At 45.3% G+C, this 15,088-nt stretch overlaps 1 protein-coding gene across 6 annotated transcripts in view; it reads right to left on the bottom strand.

Moving 5' to 3' along the window:
* The window catches only part of Dapk1 (death associated protein kinase 1), a 194,325-nt gene that overhangs the window by 29,696 nt on the left and 149,541 nt on the right, over positions 1 to 15,088 (bottom strand). For all 6 annotated transcript variants that reach the window (XM_070033691.1, XM_070033694.1, XM_070033689.1 and 3 more), the window contains exons 17-19: positions 14,228 to 14,425; positions 9,486 to 9,584; positions 2,021 to 2,098 (exon numbers count right to left, since the gene is read on the bottom strand). In XM_070033691.1, coding sequence (XP_069889792.1) covers positions 2,021 to 2,098; positions 9,486 to 9,584; positions 14,228 to 14,425 — 375 coding nt within the window. The remainder of the gene's footprint in view (positions 1 to 2,020; positions 2,099 to 9,485; positions 9,585 to 14,227; positions 14,426 to 15,088) is intronic.

Raw genomic sequence — 15,088 nt, 5'->3', positions numbered from 1 at the left:
AGTAATGAAAAAAGAAAAAAAGCCAAAGATAACCACTTATTTTCTTTGTATGCTTTTTTTTGAGGGGGGGTCTAGCCGTGGGGCCTGAACTCTGGGCCTGGGCGCTGTCCCTCAGCTCTTCAGCTCAAGGCTAGCGCTCTACCACTTGAGCCACAGCACCACTTCCGGCTTTTTTTTTTTTTTTAAATTTAATTTAATTTTATTTGAGAACATACTGTACAGAGGGGTTACAATTACATGGGCAGGATAATGCATACGTTTCTTACCAAGCATTGCAGCCTCCTCCTTTGTTTACCCTTCACCTCCCTTCCCAGCCTCCCCCCTCCCCCCCACCCAATCCCGGCTTTTTTCTTATGTGGTGCTGAGGAATCAAACCCAGGGCCTCATGCATGCAAGGCAAGAGCTCTACCACTCAGCCACCTTCCCAGGCCCTTTGTATGCTTTTTTTTATGCATACAAAAAACCGCTTCTTTTTGTGCATCTTGAGCATGCTTTCTTGTTCATGCTCAACAGCTCAGGGCCTTGAGCTCTTGCTTGGCTTTCGCACTGAAGGCTGGCACTCTATCGCTTGAACTGTATTTCCACTGACTGCTTCTTGCTAGTTAATTAGAGATAAAAGTCTCCTGAACTTATGTGTTCAGGCTAGGTTCAAATCCTCAGATCTTAGCCTCCTGAGCAACTAGGATTACAGGTCTGAGCCACTGGTGCCTGGCTTTTGGTATGCATCTTCAATGTGGCAGGGATGATAATGTGAATACAGGGAGAGTCTATATATTAAACTCTTGGAACTAAAAGCTCTCCAGGAATATTTCTAAGGGCTATATCACATGAGATAGTGCATACCTGTAATTCCAGCCTTTAGGAGGCTGATGTAGGAGTATGAGGCCAGCCAAGGCTACACAGTAGGACCTATCTTAAAAAAGAAAAATCAAGCCAAGTGCAAGTGGCTCTTATGTGTAATTGTAGCTACTCAAGAGGCTGAGATCTGAGCATTATAGTTTGGAACCAGCTCAGGTAGAAAAAGTCCATGAAACTCATCTGCAATTACTCACCAAAAAGTTAGAAATAAAGCTGTGGCTCAAGTGGTAGAGCCTAGCCTTAAGCAACAAAACTAAGCGACAGCACCCAGGCCTCGAGTTCAAGCCCCAGGACAGTCACAAAAATAAATGAATAAAGAAACAAATAAATAATAGAAATAAGGGAGGGAAAAAAAGCCATTCTCATCACTATATGACAAGTTACTACACATTATTATTAGTCATCCAATGGTTCTAATGTTTTTTGTCATTCATGAGGCTTGAACTCAGGGCCTAGGCGCTGTCCCTGAGCTCTTTTGCTCAAGGCTAGTGCTTCACCAGTTTGAGCCATAGTGCCATTTCTGCTTGTTGAGTGGTTATTTGGAGATAAGAGTCTCACAGGGACTTTTTCTGCCCAGGACTTTTTCTGCCTAGGCTTGCTTCAAACCGCATTTCTCAGATCTCAGTCTTCTGAGTAGCTAGGATTACAGATGTGAGCTACCCGTGCCTAGCTTATGGTTCTAATTTTTAATACTGAATCTTAAATATCACTTGCAGTCAACAATGGTGTTCATTGAAGAGCTCCTATCTTCAAGGGATGACAATCCTTGGGGGTATGCAGACAGTACACCAACATCATCATATTTGTCATTGTTTTTATAAACCTTAGGGAAATGTTTGCTAAACAGGGGCTGAAATGATATCTGGAGCTCAAAACATGAAGAAGAAAAGAGGTAGCATTCATTGACCAGGCACAGACAACAGGAGAGGGCAGATTATTTTTCAAGGCCAACTATAGAATGGATCTAAACTACACACCCCATAAATCTATAGGTTGCTTCCATATCTAAGTCAACAGACATTCAAATCACAGAGAGATGTTCTTCCCAAAATCTGTGTCCAAAGCCTCTTCTTGTTCATTCTCAGAACTGACAAAGAACACACTGAAGACTTTTTAACATAAAAACAAGCAGAGAATTCTAGACGGAGAAGCATCATCTCACCTTTCGGAGTCTTGCAAGGAGACCTGCCACGTGCTCGTGCTGAGCTGATTTAGCAAGATCCTCCGCTGTCTTCCCATCCTGTGAGAGAAAAACCATCTGTTTCTTTTCTTTGCAGAAGAGAGCAATGTGTGTTCCATGCACTCACTCCATCAGTCCGAGGGAAAAACAACATACCAGGCATCAGAAGTAGAGCTGGCAGGCAAAGAGCGCGTCCTACACTGTCTCCTGCCAGTGGAACCATTGTTTTGTGTGACCCAAGAAAGCAAGAGACATAGGTACAACCACATGGTGGAGTCTTGTGGTATAACAGGGAGATGGTGTGTAGGCTTTAATCAAGACTCAATTGCTGACCAGTGGCTCCCTGTCCTGAGCACCTCTCTCTCATCAGGCAGCCCATCAGGAGTTCATTAGATGCTAAACTCTAGATAAGGTGGGCCTATGTCTTATAGTCTTACACAGACAACCCTAGCCTTCATGATGCTTTTTTTCCCCCTAGCAATCACGTGCATTTCAAAGTCTTCTTAGTCTGGCAGCATAGTGTGACTTCAGTATTGCTAGTAAACACCAAAATAGGGACCCAAGAATCCACAGCATTTTGCTGTTTGTCGTGTGTGTGTGTGTGTGTGTGTGTGTGTGTGTGCGTGCGTGCGTGCGCGTGTGTGTGTGTTCTGTTCTGTTCTGTTCATCCTCCCACCTCAGCTACTGGGACTTGAACTCAGGGCCTTGCACTCCTGCTCAGCTTTCCATTTGAGCCAGCTTTTTGCTGGTTAATTGGAATCTCTTGGATGTGTCCACTGTGGCTGGCTTTGAACCACGAATCTCAGATCTAAGCCTCTTGAATAGACAGGATTACAGGAATGAGCTACTGGCACCTGGCTTAATTAACCTGGGATTTTTTTCTCATTTTGTTTTTCATTTCTGTCAGTCATGGGGCTTGAACTCAGGTTGGGCACTGTCCCTGAGCTCTTCAGCGCAAGGCAGGCACTCTACCACTTGCGCCACAGCGTCACTTCCAGGTTTCTGGTGGTTAACTGGAATCAAGAGTCTCAAGGATTTCCCTGCTCAGGCTGGCTTTGAACCGAGATCCTCAGATCTCAGCCTCCTAAGTAGCTAGGATTACAGGTGTGAGCCACCAGCACCTGGCATCAACCAGGAATTCTTAATCTTAGCACAACTGACCATTTTGGACCAGATAACTCTGGGTCATGGGCTATCAGGCATCGTGTAAGGATGTTTAATAGCACTTCTGACTTCCACCTCCAAGGTGCCAGTTGTGTTTCTCAACCTCAAGATGATGTTACAACTGAAGATGTCTTTAGTCTCAAATGTTCCCTAGAGGGCAAAATTCAGAGAGGTACTCTGAGGAGGTCCACTTCCCAGTTAGGACTGCTTGTTGCTCTCCACCTCCTTAAAGTGCTGAAACAGGTCCAGTGAGCAAGCAAAGGCTTCTTGTTTCCCTTACGGTATACTGCACAGCCAGCTAGCACAGCCTGGCAAACTGGTTTCTGTACTGATATAAGGGAAGCTTTAGCAGAGGTGCAACAATGAGGAAGAGAAAGTCTGTAGGGAGAGGGTGGGGTGCAGGCCACTGGGGGCCTTCCAAAGGTTATGTCAGAGGCTGGTGCACCTGGAACAGTAGGCCGTAGAGTTCAGATGAGGCTCCAATCCTGGAGAAGAGCAGGTAGACAGTGAAAGGATAGAGAACCGGGAAGAAGCAGGGAAAAAACAAGAGTTAAAGGGCAGGCAGAGGCAGCAGGAGAAGCAGGTGCAAGGAGGGCTTTCTATCCAAGGCAGGAGAGTGGCAGACTGTCAAGTACACCAGGCTTTGGGAGATGGCTAGGAACACAGAAATGAGAGCCTTTAGTGCCTGGGTGAGCAAAATGAGAAAAGCTCAAAGACCCATTGTGGAAAAAGTCTCAAGGGTTAGGTACAAATGACTCTTGCCTGTAATCCTAGCTGCTTATTAGTAGGCTGAGATCTGAGGATTATGGTTCAAAGCCCACTCAGAAGTCTGTGAGACTAACTTAATTCCAATTAATCAAAAACAGCTGGAAGTGGAGCTGTTACTCAGGTGGTAGAGCCTTAGCCATGAGTGAAAATGTTAAGGGACAGTAAGTACCCAGGCCCTGAGTTCAAGTCCCAGATGCAGGTGAAGGTTTGTGACAAAGTAGGAATTCTTCACTTTGGGTCTTTGACTTCAATGGCAGAATAAGGATTTCTGGACAAGTCACGATGAACTTGGTGGAGCTTTATAGACAAGCAGATAAAAAGCAGACAGACAAGCAAAAAGGAAGGGGCACACTCTAATAGAGTGTGGATGCTCTCCAGGAGTGAAAGAGAGACACAGACACACACAGCTCCTTGGCTGTTAAGGGTATTTATATGGAAAAGGCAGGAAGTCTGACTTCAAAGTTATGCACAAATAGGTATCTTATCTGTGCTCCAGGTGTTATGCTTTCTTAGTTTCTGGATATTTTGGGCATTTGTTCCAGGTAAGAATGCATCCTGCCATAAAATAGATGCTTATCCTTTAGATAAGGCAGGCTCCTGTTGTCTGCATTTTGTTGCTTACATTTTGGGGGAGTGTTTCTCTCAGGAAGGCCTATATCCTGCCAAACAAATGTTAATTCTTGGGATGAGAATTGCATCTCTCAGGAAGAGAAATACATCCTGTTGATTTTCTTTGGAATATAGATGGCCCTTCTGTTTTTGAGTTGCCTTCACCATTCTCATTTTTCTAAATTTCTCCTGCCTCATTTTCCCCCTAAATGACTTTGGTCCATTAATCTTAAGGGAAGTAGATGAATTAATATCTCTTGTAATATCTCTTTTCCCCTAGTTTATCCTGCTTCATTTTCCCCCAAAACGACTCTGTTGCCTTAATCTTAAGAGAACAAAGCTTTAAGCTTGAGTTGTTTTTTTTAAATTCTTGGCAGCCATTTACCATGCCTCATTTTTCCTAGGCTATCTGCCTCATGTGCATTCTCTCTCACATACACATACATGTACACACGGACACACACAAAAGCATGCACAATCAAAGTCACACACAGTCACAGGGGGTTTCTTCTGGGTGAGAGGGGTGAAGGTGGCACTAAGTCCACCTTTGAAGCAACTAGAACGGTTACAAAAATCCTGTTTCTTGACCTAAGTAGAAATGATTCACTATAGGTTACTTGTTTATGGTTTGTTTGTGCACTTTATTTTTTAAATCATTTTGTTTTACAATAAAAATTTGGAAGGAAAAAGGTATGAAAAGAGTAACTGAGGGGGCTGGGAAGATGGCTCAGTGGTAGAGCGCTTGCCTTGCATGCCTGAGGCCCTGGGTTTGATTCCTCAGCACCACATAAGCAAAAAGAAAAAAGCCGGAAGTGGCACTGTGGCTCAAGTGGTAGAGTGCTAGCCTTGAGCTGAAGAGCTGAGGGACAGCGCCCAGGCCCAGAGTTCAGGCCCCATGACAGGACCGAAAAAAAAAAAAAAAAAAGAGTAACTGAGGTCTCTGCTGAGTCCTGTGGAATGGAAAAAGAGGAGGGTACCAGAGGGGCAAAAGAAAGGAGGAAAGAAGTGTCGGGCTATTTAGAGGACTTGTTTCAACTTGTTCTAGCTGAGAACAGGAGAAAGCTGGCGGTAGAGGGCGCTGTTGAGTAGCATTAGTTGTAGGATGGGAAGATGGGAAGTGATGGTTGTTCAGTATGGGATTTGGAAACTGCCCCTCTTCACAGACCTGAAATGTGGCCCAAGAAGTACAGGCTGTGCCTGAAGATATCAAAAACAAGTTATAGACTAAAGAGTGTAAACGACCTCAAAAACCCCAGAACATTCAGGTTGAAATGACATACGGTATCTCTTTTGCTAAACAGAACATTCTCCCAAGTTTCATTTTCTCTGCTTCTTTTTCCTTTTCCCTGGTGGCTGCTAGGGCATTTGAAATGACACATGCCGAGGTTTTGTGTTTATTGGCGATGTGACCGTCTCAGCGCAGAGCCCAGCTTCCAAATGGTCATTCCAGTCAATGGCCACCCTTGCTCTAAGAGGAGCCCATCCCTTCCCCTGGCTGGAAGGAGGGGTACAGCCTGGCACTGCTTGCTCTAAGGGGACTCTCCACATGGTGTCCCTTCACTGTCCTCCCGGTTCCTGGGCAGTGCTGGTGGTTACCAAGCTCCGGGCGCTGCACTCAGGACTCTGCAGGGCCCGAAGCCCCTCAGCAACTACAGGTCCCCTCAATTCCATCACTGCACTTGCTCTTCTTGGTGACCACTTAGGTCTACTTGGGTCTGCATCCCTCTTATTTTCTAGAAATTTCTTAGGGCAAACCTCTAGTTATTTGTTTTATTGAGCAATACTAGAGTTTGAACTCAGTACTACTTGAGCCAACTTACCCAGCCTTTTATCTTTTGGTTTATGCATGCATGTATGTATGTACGTATGTATGTATATATGTATGCATGCATGTATGTATGTATGTATGTATGTATGTATTTACTAGAGTCTGAACTCATGGACTGGGCTCTGTCTCCTTAGTCTCAAGGCTGGTGCGCTACCACTGGAGACATGCCCCACTTGAGACTTTGTGGTGGTTAACTGGAGACTAGAGTCTCTCCAATTTGTCTTCTGTGCAGGCTTTGAACCACAAACGCCAGATCTCAACCTCCTCAGTAGCTAGAATAACAGGTGTGAGCTACTAGTGACCAACCTAGTTAGTTTTTAGATAAGGTCTTATGCACCGTTGCCCGGAGCTGGACTTAGACTATGATTCTCCTACTTGTGCTTACTTCATAGCTGGCATAGCTGGAATTAAAGGCATGCACACCATCTTTGGCCACACTCCTATCTTATTGCCATGATTTTCTCAGTTAGGAGTACATGCCTGGTGCAGCTTGGATGTCTGGTATCTGGAGAATGAGTAAATGAGGAGGGTGAGAGAGGCTATGTGAGGTGGGGTGCTAATATGAATACTAGGTCTAACTGGCACCATATTGGCATTTTGGTGGATGATGGGGGCTTTCTGAAAACTCACCCCTACCCCCAGCTGATAGGCTAACCTGAGTTCCAAGAAGCAGGGGCGGGGATGTGCACAATACATTTCTGTATCCGACATACCTGTACCACGAACTCTGAACTCTTGAGCTCCCTGTGACCCTTCGCCCGACCCTATTCAGGCCTTACCTGCCATTTCACCATGCCTCATGTCTTTTGATTCTCTTTCCTCAGGACACCATAGTGTCTCTTTTCAGTTTGTCATTAGAGTTGGTTTGCTGAGATCGTTTTCCTGCTCTTGCTTTACTACTCTCATGACTCAAGTCTCCTAACAGTATTAAGTGTATTGGAGGCTGCATGTTTTGGGGGTACATGTGTCTGCTCATAGGCACTGGATTTCTAATGAAGACTGCTGATTCAATCTCTCAAAATGTGGCTTCTCTGTTTCTCACAATGGAATTCCATAACAGGATGAACCTCTCCAGTGACCAGGAAGGGAGCAGAACACAGAGCTGCACCTGTGGGCATCCTGAAGAGGGGTGCTGGGTGGCAACCAAGGAGATGACCATAGGGGTGGGAAGAAGGAGGACCATGGGCTCACAGAGGGACTCTGTGGAGCCAGAGGCCACACATAGAAATCCCAACCTATAATGCTAGATTTGACCAGATCTTCTGCTCACATCTTCGAAGATTACTTGCTAATGTTTTTCTGTATGAGGCACCATCTAAGAATAAATGCATATAATGAATTATCACGGAGGAACCACACTGTGTGCTATACACAGCAGGGTGGGGCCTTTCTCAGTGGGGAGGGATGCAGTGAGGGAGGAGATATGCTAAGAAGAGGTCAAATCACATGCAAAACATTGTGTGCAAAACTGGGCCTGCAAAGCAAGCACAAAAGCGAGCCCAATGCTGCACAGAGCTCTCTGCAAAACATGAGCACGGCGGGGGAAGAAATATACTAGACCACAGCCATGTCCTCTACGAAGTCCATTGAAGAGATGCTTTGTGGTCAAATGGCCTCAGTTACAACTACCTCTAACGAAGCAGCCTGCATCGCCAGAGATGATGAGTAAATAAGTGGGCATGGCTGCAGGGGTCCAACAGAGCTTTAAAAAACAAAAAGAGCATGGAGCTGGGGGCAGTGACTCTATAGATCTAGCTTCTGAGGAGGTGGAGATATGAGGATTTGAGTATACAGTTTGAAGCCAGCCTGGGTAGGAAAGTCTGTAAGACTCTTATCTTCAATCTGGAAGGGAAGTAAACACTAAGGGACAGTGTCCAGGCTCTGATTCAAGTCCCAGTACACACACACACATACACACACACACACATACACACACACATACACCACACCCACACCCACACCCACACCCACACCCACACCCACACCCACACACACACACACACACACACACACACACACACACACACACGGGCTAGACTAGGCCCTGTGAGACAGTCTGCTAACCCCTTGGTGATCGCCAACAAATGAGGCTCCTAGTTGAGCCTTAGGGCCACGGTTGATCTTCTTAATGAATCACTGCATATCAGCAAGGCTCTGAATTTCAGGACTGTCCCTTCCACACAAGCCTGGATAGAAGACTTACTCTTGCACCACCAGCAACACAAAGGTAGCAATAATACTGTAACCTTATTGTGTCAGTCAAAGCATAGTTTTCTTTGGCATTTCTCCCCACCCCTTGCAACAGTTCCAGAGTTTGAATTCAGGGTCTCATACTCTCTTTGCTTACTTGGCTGGTGCTTTACCACTTGACACAGGCCTCCAGCCTGGCTTTTTGCTGGTTAACTTGGAGATGGAATCACCTGCACTTTTCTGCCTACCTGGCTTCAGGTCCCAGTGGCCTGCATAGCTAGGGTTATTATTATTTTTTTGGCACTTCTTGGAATGCCAATTAAAGGGTTTCTTCTGCTGAGTGTCTGTGGAGAGTGTGAAGCAAATACATCTCGCTTCAAATGGTATTGCAGGCTTAGCAGCAAAGGTGTGCTCTTTAAGCATCACAGGGGAGCTCTTTACCTAATGATGGCCTGGGTGTGTGTAGGCGATGGGGGCAATTGTATATCTGTACCCTACCCGAGGGGCGGGAGGCTTCTTTATCCTTTAGTTCCTCCCAGAATGCAAAGGGCCTCCGTGCCCTGGGGCTGCCTGGGAGCACTTAAGACAGAGAAGTCCATATATCTAATGGAAACTGCATCACTGTGAAACAGAACGGACAGAAAGGCCAGTGAGAACCAGTGGGAATGGCTGGCAGAGCAGGGCCTGGTGAAACAAGAAGATAAAACATTAACTAGATATTAAGCTGGGTTTGTGTGGGCAAATGTCTACATACTGCAGTGGAGGAGAGAAAGTGTAATAGCAGCTTGTCTGCTTTACAATGCAGTTGCCAAGCAATTCCTTCCCCCATGCCCCTGAGGAGGGAGAAGTTCCCAGCACCTCTCCCTCCAGCCACAAGCCAGTACTTACTGAGGTCAGTGCCTCCACGTTGGCCCCCATCAGACAGAGGTAACGGACCACGTCCAGAATCCCGTTGTTGGAGGCAAGGTGCAGAGGTGTTCGTCCATACTGGAAAGAGAAAACAAATAACAGCGTCTTCTCATGGTTGTGGCTGCAGAAACCTTTGGCTTCAGATGTGGGGAACATATTACAAGAGCCCAGTGTTAAGGAAGGGACCTGGGAAACACCAGCAAGAAAGAGGAGGCAGGACAGCCAGGCAGAATGTCCGTAATTACTTTGCCATTGAGATAGCAGCTTCAAGTCAGGAGCTGGTGGTTCACACCTGTAATCCAAGCTACTCAGGAGGCTAAGATATTTGGATTTGGTTCAAAGCCAGCCTGGGCAGGAAAATCCATGGGGCTCTTATGTCCAATTAACCAGCAAAAGGCCCAAGGTAGTTGAGTGCTGGTGGCTCACACCTGCTATCCTAGCTACTCTGAGGCTGAGATCTTTGGATTGCAGTTCAAAGCCAGCCTGGGCAGGAGAGTTGGTGAGACTCTCATCTTCAGTTACCCACCAAAATGCCAGAAGTAGAGCTGTGGCTCGAGTGGTAGAGTGCTAGCCTTGAGCAAAACTGCTAAGGGACAGCACCTGGCCCTGAGTTCAAGCCTCAAAACTGGCATAAAAATTAAGACATCCAATGATAATCCAATGAGGCTAGTCACAGGTAATTGACATTAGATTTGCTGTAGTGCTAGAAGAAAGGAGGCCTGGGACAAGGGCAGGAGGGTCCCAATGGTCTAGTGTATCTGTTCAATTTAAACATAGCCGGGGAGTAAGGGCTGGGAGGACAGCTGCCGATGACACTTGGAAGAGCAGAAATTTCAAGATCAGACTCACTATAGTTTTTATGCCTGTGGTTCCTAAACAGTATGCCCTGGCATAGTGAATGTACAGGAGTGCTCAGGAGCATTTCAGGTGTTTGATGAAACCCCAAGGTTTGGGTATTAGTTCGGGCTTTCCTGTTGGACTGTGTTTCTTTACAGGGGCAACCTGTCTTCACAGATCTGCTCCAAGTGGGCTGGTATTGTTAGGAAAAGAAGGGAGTATCTGGAGAAAACCATTTTCTTTTAAATGAGCATGTACCAGTTCTGGGGCTTATACTCAAACTGGGTGCTGCTCCTTACCTTTTTTTCACTTAAGGCTGGCTCTCTACCTCTTGCCACAGCTCCACTTTTGACAGTGTGGTGATTAATTGAAGATAAGAGTCTCACAGATTGTTCTGCACAATCTGGCTTTGAATCTCAATCCTCAGATCTCGGCCTCCTGAGAAGCTAGGAGGTGTGAGCCACCAGTGACTGGATACCATCAGGACTTTTGACCCATTGTAACAATGAAATGTACAAGACACTATGTTGAAAAATGAACTTTTCAATTTAGGCAGGGGGGAAGGGGAAGTTGTAGTTGTGGAGGTAGGAGGAAAGGGATGGTAGGGGAAAAACAAAGGAGGAAGCAATAATGCTTGATAGGAAATGTACTCGTTACCTAGCTCATGTAACTGTAACCCCTCTGTACAGTATTTTTACAAAAAACTTATTTAAAAAAAAAAAGAGGATAATAGGTGGTACTGGCAGAAGTGTCCAGTATGTGCCCAAGGTTGGGAAGTTCTGCATACCCAACAGCCACATGCATCTGTTAGTAATCATGGTTATGCAAGAATGAAATAAATAATATTAGCCTGCTTTTAATTTGCATGCATTATGTTTCTCAAAGGCTATGGGCTCAACTTCCTCATGAGCAGAACTGTAAGGTTTTCATTTGCCCAAGGCAGAATGGTCAAAACACTGAGGGGGCTGGGAACTGATCATGTGGGAATCTCTGTTTTGTACTGTTGATTTGTACAGGTTGGGTTTTCTTATGAACGACATTTAGGCTCACACAAAATATCCAAACAACACAAAAGGCCATGTGGTAGAAAATTAAAATCCTCAGTCCTTATTCTACCTCTTCCCACTCAGGTTTCCCAGCTCAGCACCTCCCCTAACTTCACAATTTGATGTACTTCCTTTCAAGCTCTTATGTAAAGTTGTCCCTTACATATGAGCCAAGATATGATCATCCTCTGCATTCTTCTGTCCATTGCTTTAGCCAACCAACAATGGGTGTGAATTTGTTCTGGGCTCCTGAATTCCCATTGCATGGCCATGTTATGATTTACTTCTTACCTCAGACAGACACTGAAAGGGGATTCCAGTGCCTTCCTGTTTTATTTATTCATTTATTTTTATTTGAACTCAGGGCCTGGGTGCTTTCCCCTTAGCTATTTCATGCAAGGCTAGCACTCTACCATTTGAGCTACAGCTCTACTCCCAGACTTTTGGTGGTTAACTAGAGATAAGCATCTCAGGGACTTTTCTCTCCAGGCTGGCTTCAACTTTTGATGTTCACATTTCAACCTTATGAGTAGCTAAGATTACAGGTGTGAGCACTAACACCTGGCCAGTTCCTGCTTCTTATAAACAATGCTACAATGGGTGCGATCATACATATTTTGTTGATTTTGATCTCTCCAGTGATTTAGAGAGTAGACATCATCAGGTTTTCAAATATCATAAATTTAATGTGAGGAGAAAGGATTTGAATATCAAGATGAAATGTGTGGAGGGAGATGAAATAAAGTTATAACTGTAGTTCTAGAATATGTAGGGTTTTTTTTTTTAATAAAAGGGATGAGAAACAGGGAAGAAACAGCACAAGCAAATAATTGACCTCCTCCTTTTTTTCCCTTTTTTGTGCCAGTACTAGGGCTTGAAATCAAGGTCTTGAGCTTTCACTCTGTTTTTCTGCCATGGCTGGTGTTCTGCCACTTAAGCATGCCTCTAGTTACAAAACTGGTTCTTTTGAAGAACTCAATTATATTCTAAGCTCTTCACTGTCTAAACCCCTCATCCCTTTCCAGTTTAATCTTCTCCCTTTCTTCCTTTCTTCCTCCACCTGCCCTGTGTCCCTTCTGTATATCCTGTAGTCCTCAATGGACAAACATGCAGTGCTCAGTATGAAATTGGCTGTTCTGATCTCTTTATCAAGCACAGCCCTAATGGTTTTGTTACATCCAGAGAACCTTTCTGATTCCATCCTTGTAGCCATGACAACACAAGATCCTGAGAAAGTACACACATCTGTCTCCATGAAGCCTGAGGGTGGAACCTCCCAGTCTGGCTTCCACAAGCTCCTCACCCCATGTCTGGCACAGTGGTGTGTAAGAAGGGTCCACAGTGGCACTAGATGGGCACAGAGCCCTTGCTCCTGTACCCATGTGTGTCCAAGGTGTGTCTTGGTGACACTCCACATTATCTCTTTCCTTCTCTGCTATATTTGTTAACTCAGCCATGTTCAACAGCCACTGTCCTGCTCTTCGTGTGACAAGAGGGAAGCATAAAGAAATGTCAACTGTCTTCAATGCTCATAAAGACAGTGACAATAACTTGTCACATATTGTGACAGGAGTACTGTTTGAGCAATCACCTTTATCTCTGAGGGAATCTAATCTAGCAAGAAAAAGAGGAGACGATGCCACAGGAAAAGAGAGATGGGGTGCCTGAGGAAGGTGGGTACCACTGGGCCGTGGCCATGCCAACAGCTAACTGCTTGAGAAACTACAGAAAAATAGGTTGGCCATGATTTGGTGGGAATGTCTTCCCTTTACTTTTTGCACACATTTTAAATATGTCGAGACCATTTTTTTCCAAGAAGGGAAAGAAAAGGGGAGGAAGCAGAGAAGAGGAGGAAGAACAGTATGGATACTGTTTGTCCACCAAAGGTGGACATACACTAAGACTTGGTTCACAATGAAGTAACAGTTGGAGGTGGAAGCTTGGGAGTTGGGCCTAGTGGGAGGTGAGTAGGTCATTAGGGTTCTAAACTGGGAAGTGGTTAATGCCTGTCTTTTACGAGTTGGTAAGTCTCAAAGGACTAGACTGGCCAGATAAGAAAGGAATTAGCAGCCAGTGGGCAATGCCTAAGACTTAGAATACTGTCTTCAGACTCCCACAACATAAAGGTTACCATCTGCAACTTCCATTATAATTAATCATATAATTGCAAAAGGAATCCTTTTTAAATATAATATTCTAGTTGTCTTAGGTATTAATTCTTTTACCTCAAACAAATCATAATAAAACACTGCTTTTACTGTGTGTCCCTTATAGTCTCCACTATCAAAGATTAATTCCTGTTAGACTTTGTTAACACAGTGTTAGCACAAAGGTGCTTGCTGTTCATCGTCAGGGCTAAACGCACACCCCTATTCATGTGAAAATTTAGATGGAGCTGGGTGCTAGTTGCTCATACCTGTAGTCCTGGTGATTCAGGAGGCTGAGATCTGAGGATCATGATCTGAAAACAGCCCGGACAGGAAATTCTAAGACTATTATCTCTCACTCACTAGCAAGAAGCTAGAAGTGGAGCTGTGACTCCCACGGTAAAGTGCCAGCCTTGAGCAAAAAGCACTACAGCACCAGTTCCCTGAGTTCAAGTCCCAATAAACACACACACCCACACACACACACACACACACACACACACACACACACACACACACACACACACACACACAGAAAACACAGCTATACAATGCAAGTTTGTGATGCAGCTATACAATGCAAGTTTGTGTGAATAGTGAAGAGATATCAGCAGGCATTTGGCCCAAATCCAGAAACAGGTGGCTGGACAGGCTGAGGTAGGATGTGTGGGGATCTTTCCTCCATACTCACCTTGTTTGAGATGTCCAAATTGCAGCCTGCCTCACAGAGGGCCACCACAATAGGCACATTGCCATCTTTGCAGGCCACGTGGAGTGGTGTGTTGCCATGCCTGTCCTGGAAATCCACAGAACACCCGTGGCTGAGAAGAGCCTTCATGACTTCCACCTGACAGCGCCTCACAGCGAGATGCAGGGCGATGTGTCCATCCTGAAACACAGCCAGCTCCATGAGTGCTTCTCATTTGGATAGGTGGCCCCTGCCTGTCCATCTCCACCCCACCCCCACCTCTGCACCAAAGTGCAGAGGCTTCACTGACAGCAGGATCACTACTACAACGCCCAATAGAGGTTACAAAAGTTATCAATTCAGCCTGGTGCTAGTGGCTCATGCCTGCAATCTTAACTATTCAGAAGGGTGAGATTTGAAGATCGTGATTCAAAGCCAGCCCAGGTGGGAAAGTCCAATTAACGACCATAATGGCACTGTGGCTCAAGAGGCAAAGCACATTCCTTGAGCGAGCTAGTGCTCAGTGGTGCTCAGGGACAGCACCCAGGCCCTGGGTTCAAGCTCAAGACCAGCAACCCCTGCCTCCATAAGTCATTATATCTACTTTGGAAGGGTATGATGCTGTATCTATTCCATGCTGAATAATCACGGCCTAAGAACCTTCCTTTCTGTGAAACTCTGAATCAATAAGACATTAAGAAATGATTGATAACCCAATGTTGACAAAAAGAAAATCTTTTAAAATTTCATTTTTATCATTTATTTTCTTTCTTGATTGGTTGGGTGTGTGGTACAGGGGACTGAACTTGGCTCTTCACATTGCCAGCCAGTGCTCTACCACTTGAGCCACATTCCCAGTGATTC

This window comes from Dipodomys merriami, unplaced genomic scaffold (genome assembly GCF_024711535.1).
Source record: "Dipodomys merriami isolate MVZ:Mamm:240054 unplaced genomic scaffold, mDipMer1.0.p SCAF_22, whole genome shotgun sequence".
Classification (NCBI taxonomy): Eukaryota; Metazoa; Chordata; class Mammalia; order Rodentia; family Heteromyidae; genus Dipodomys; species Dipodomys merriami.
The sequence above is the reverse complement of the archived record's forward strand: the minus strand, read 5'-3'. Positions and strand labels throughout refer to the sequence as shown.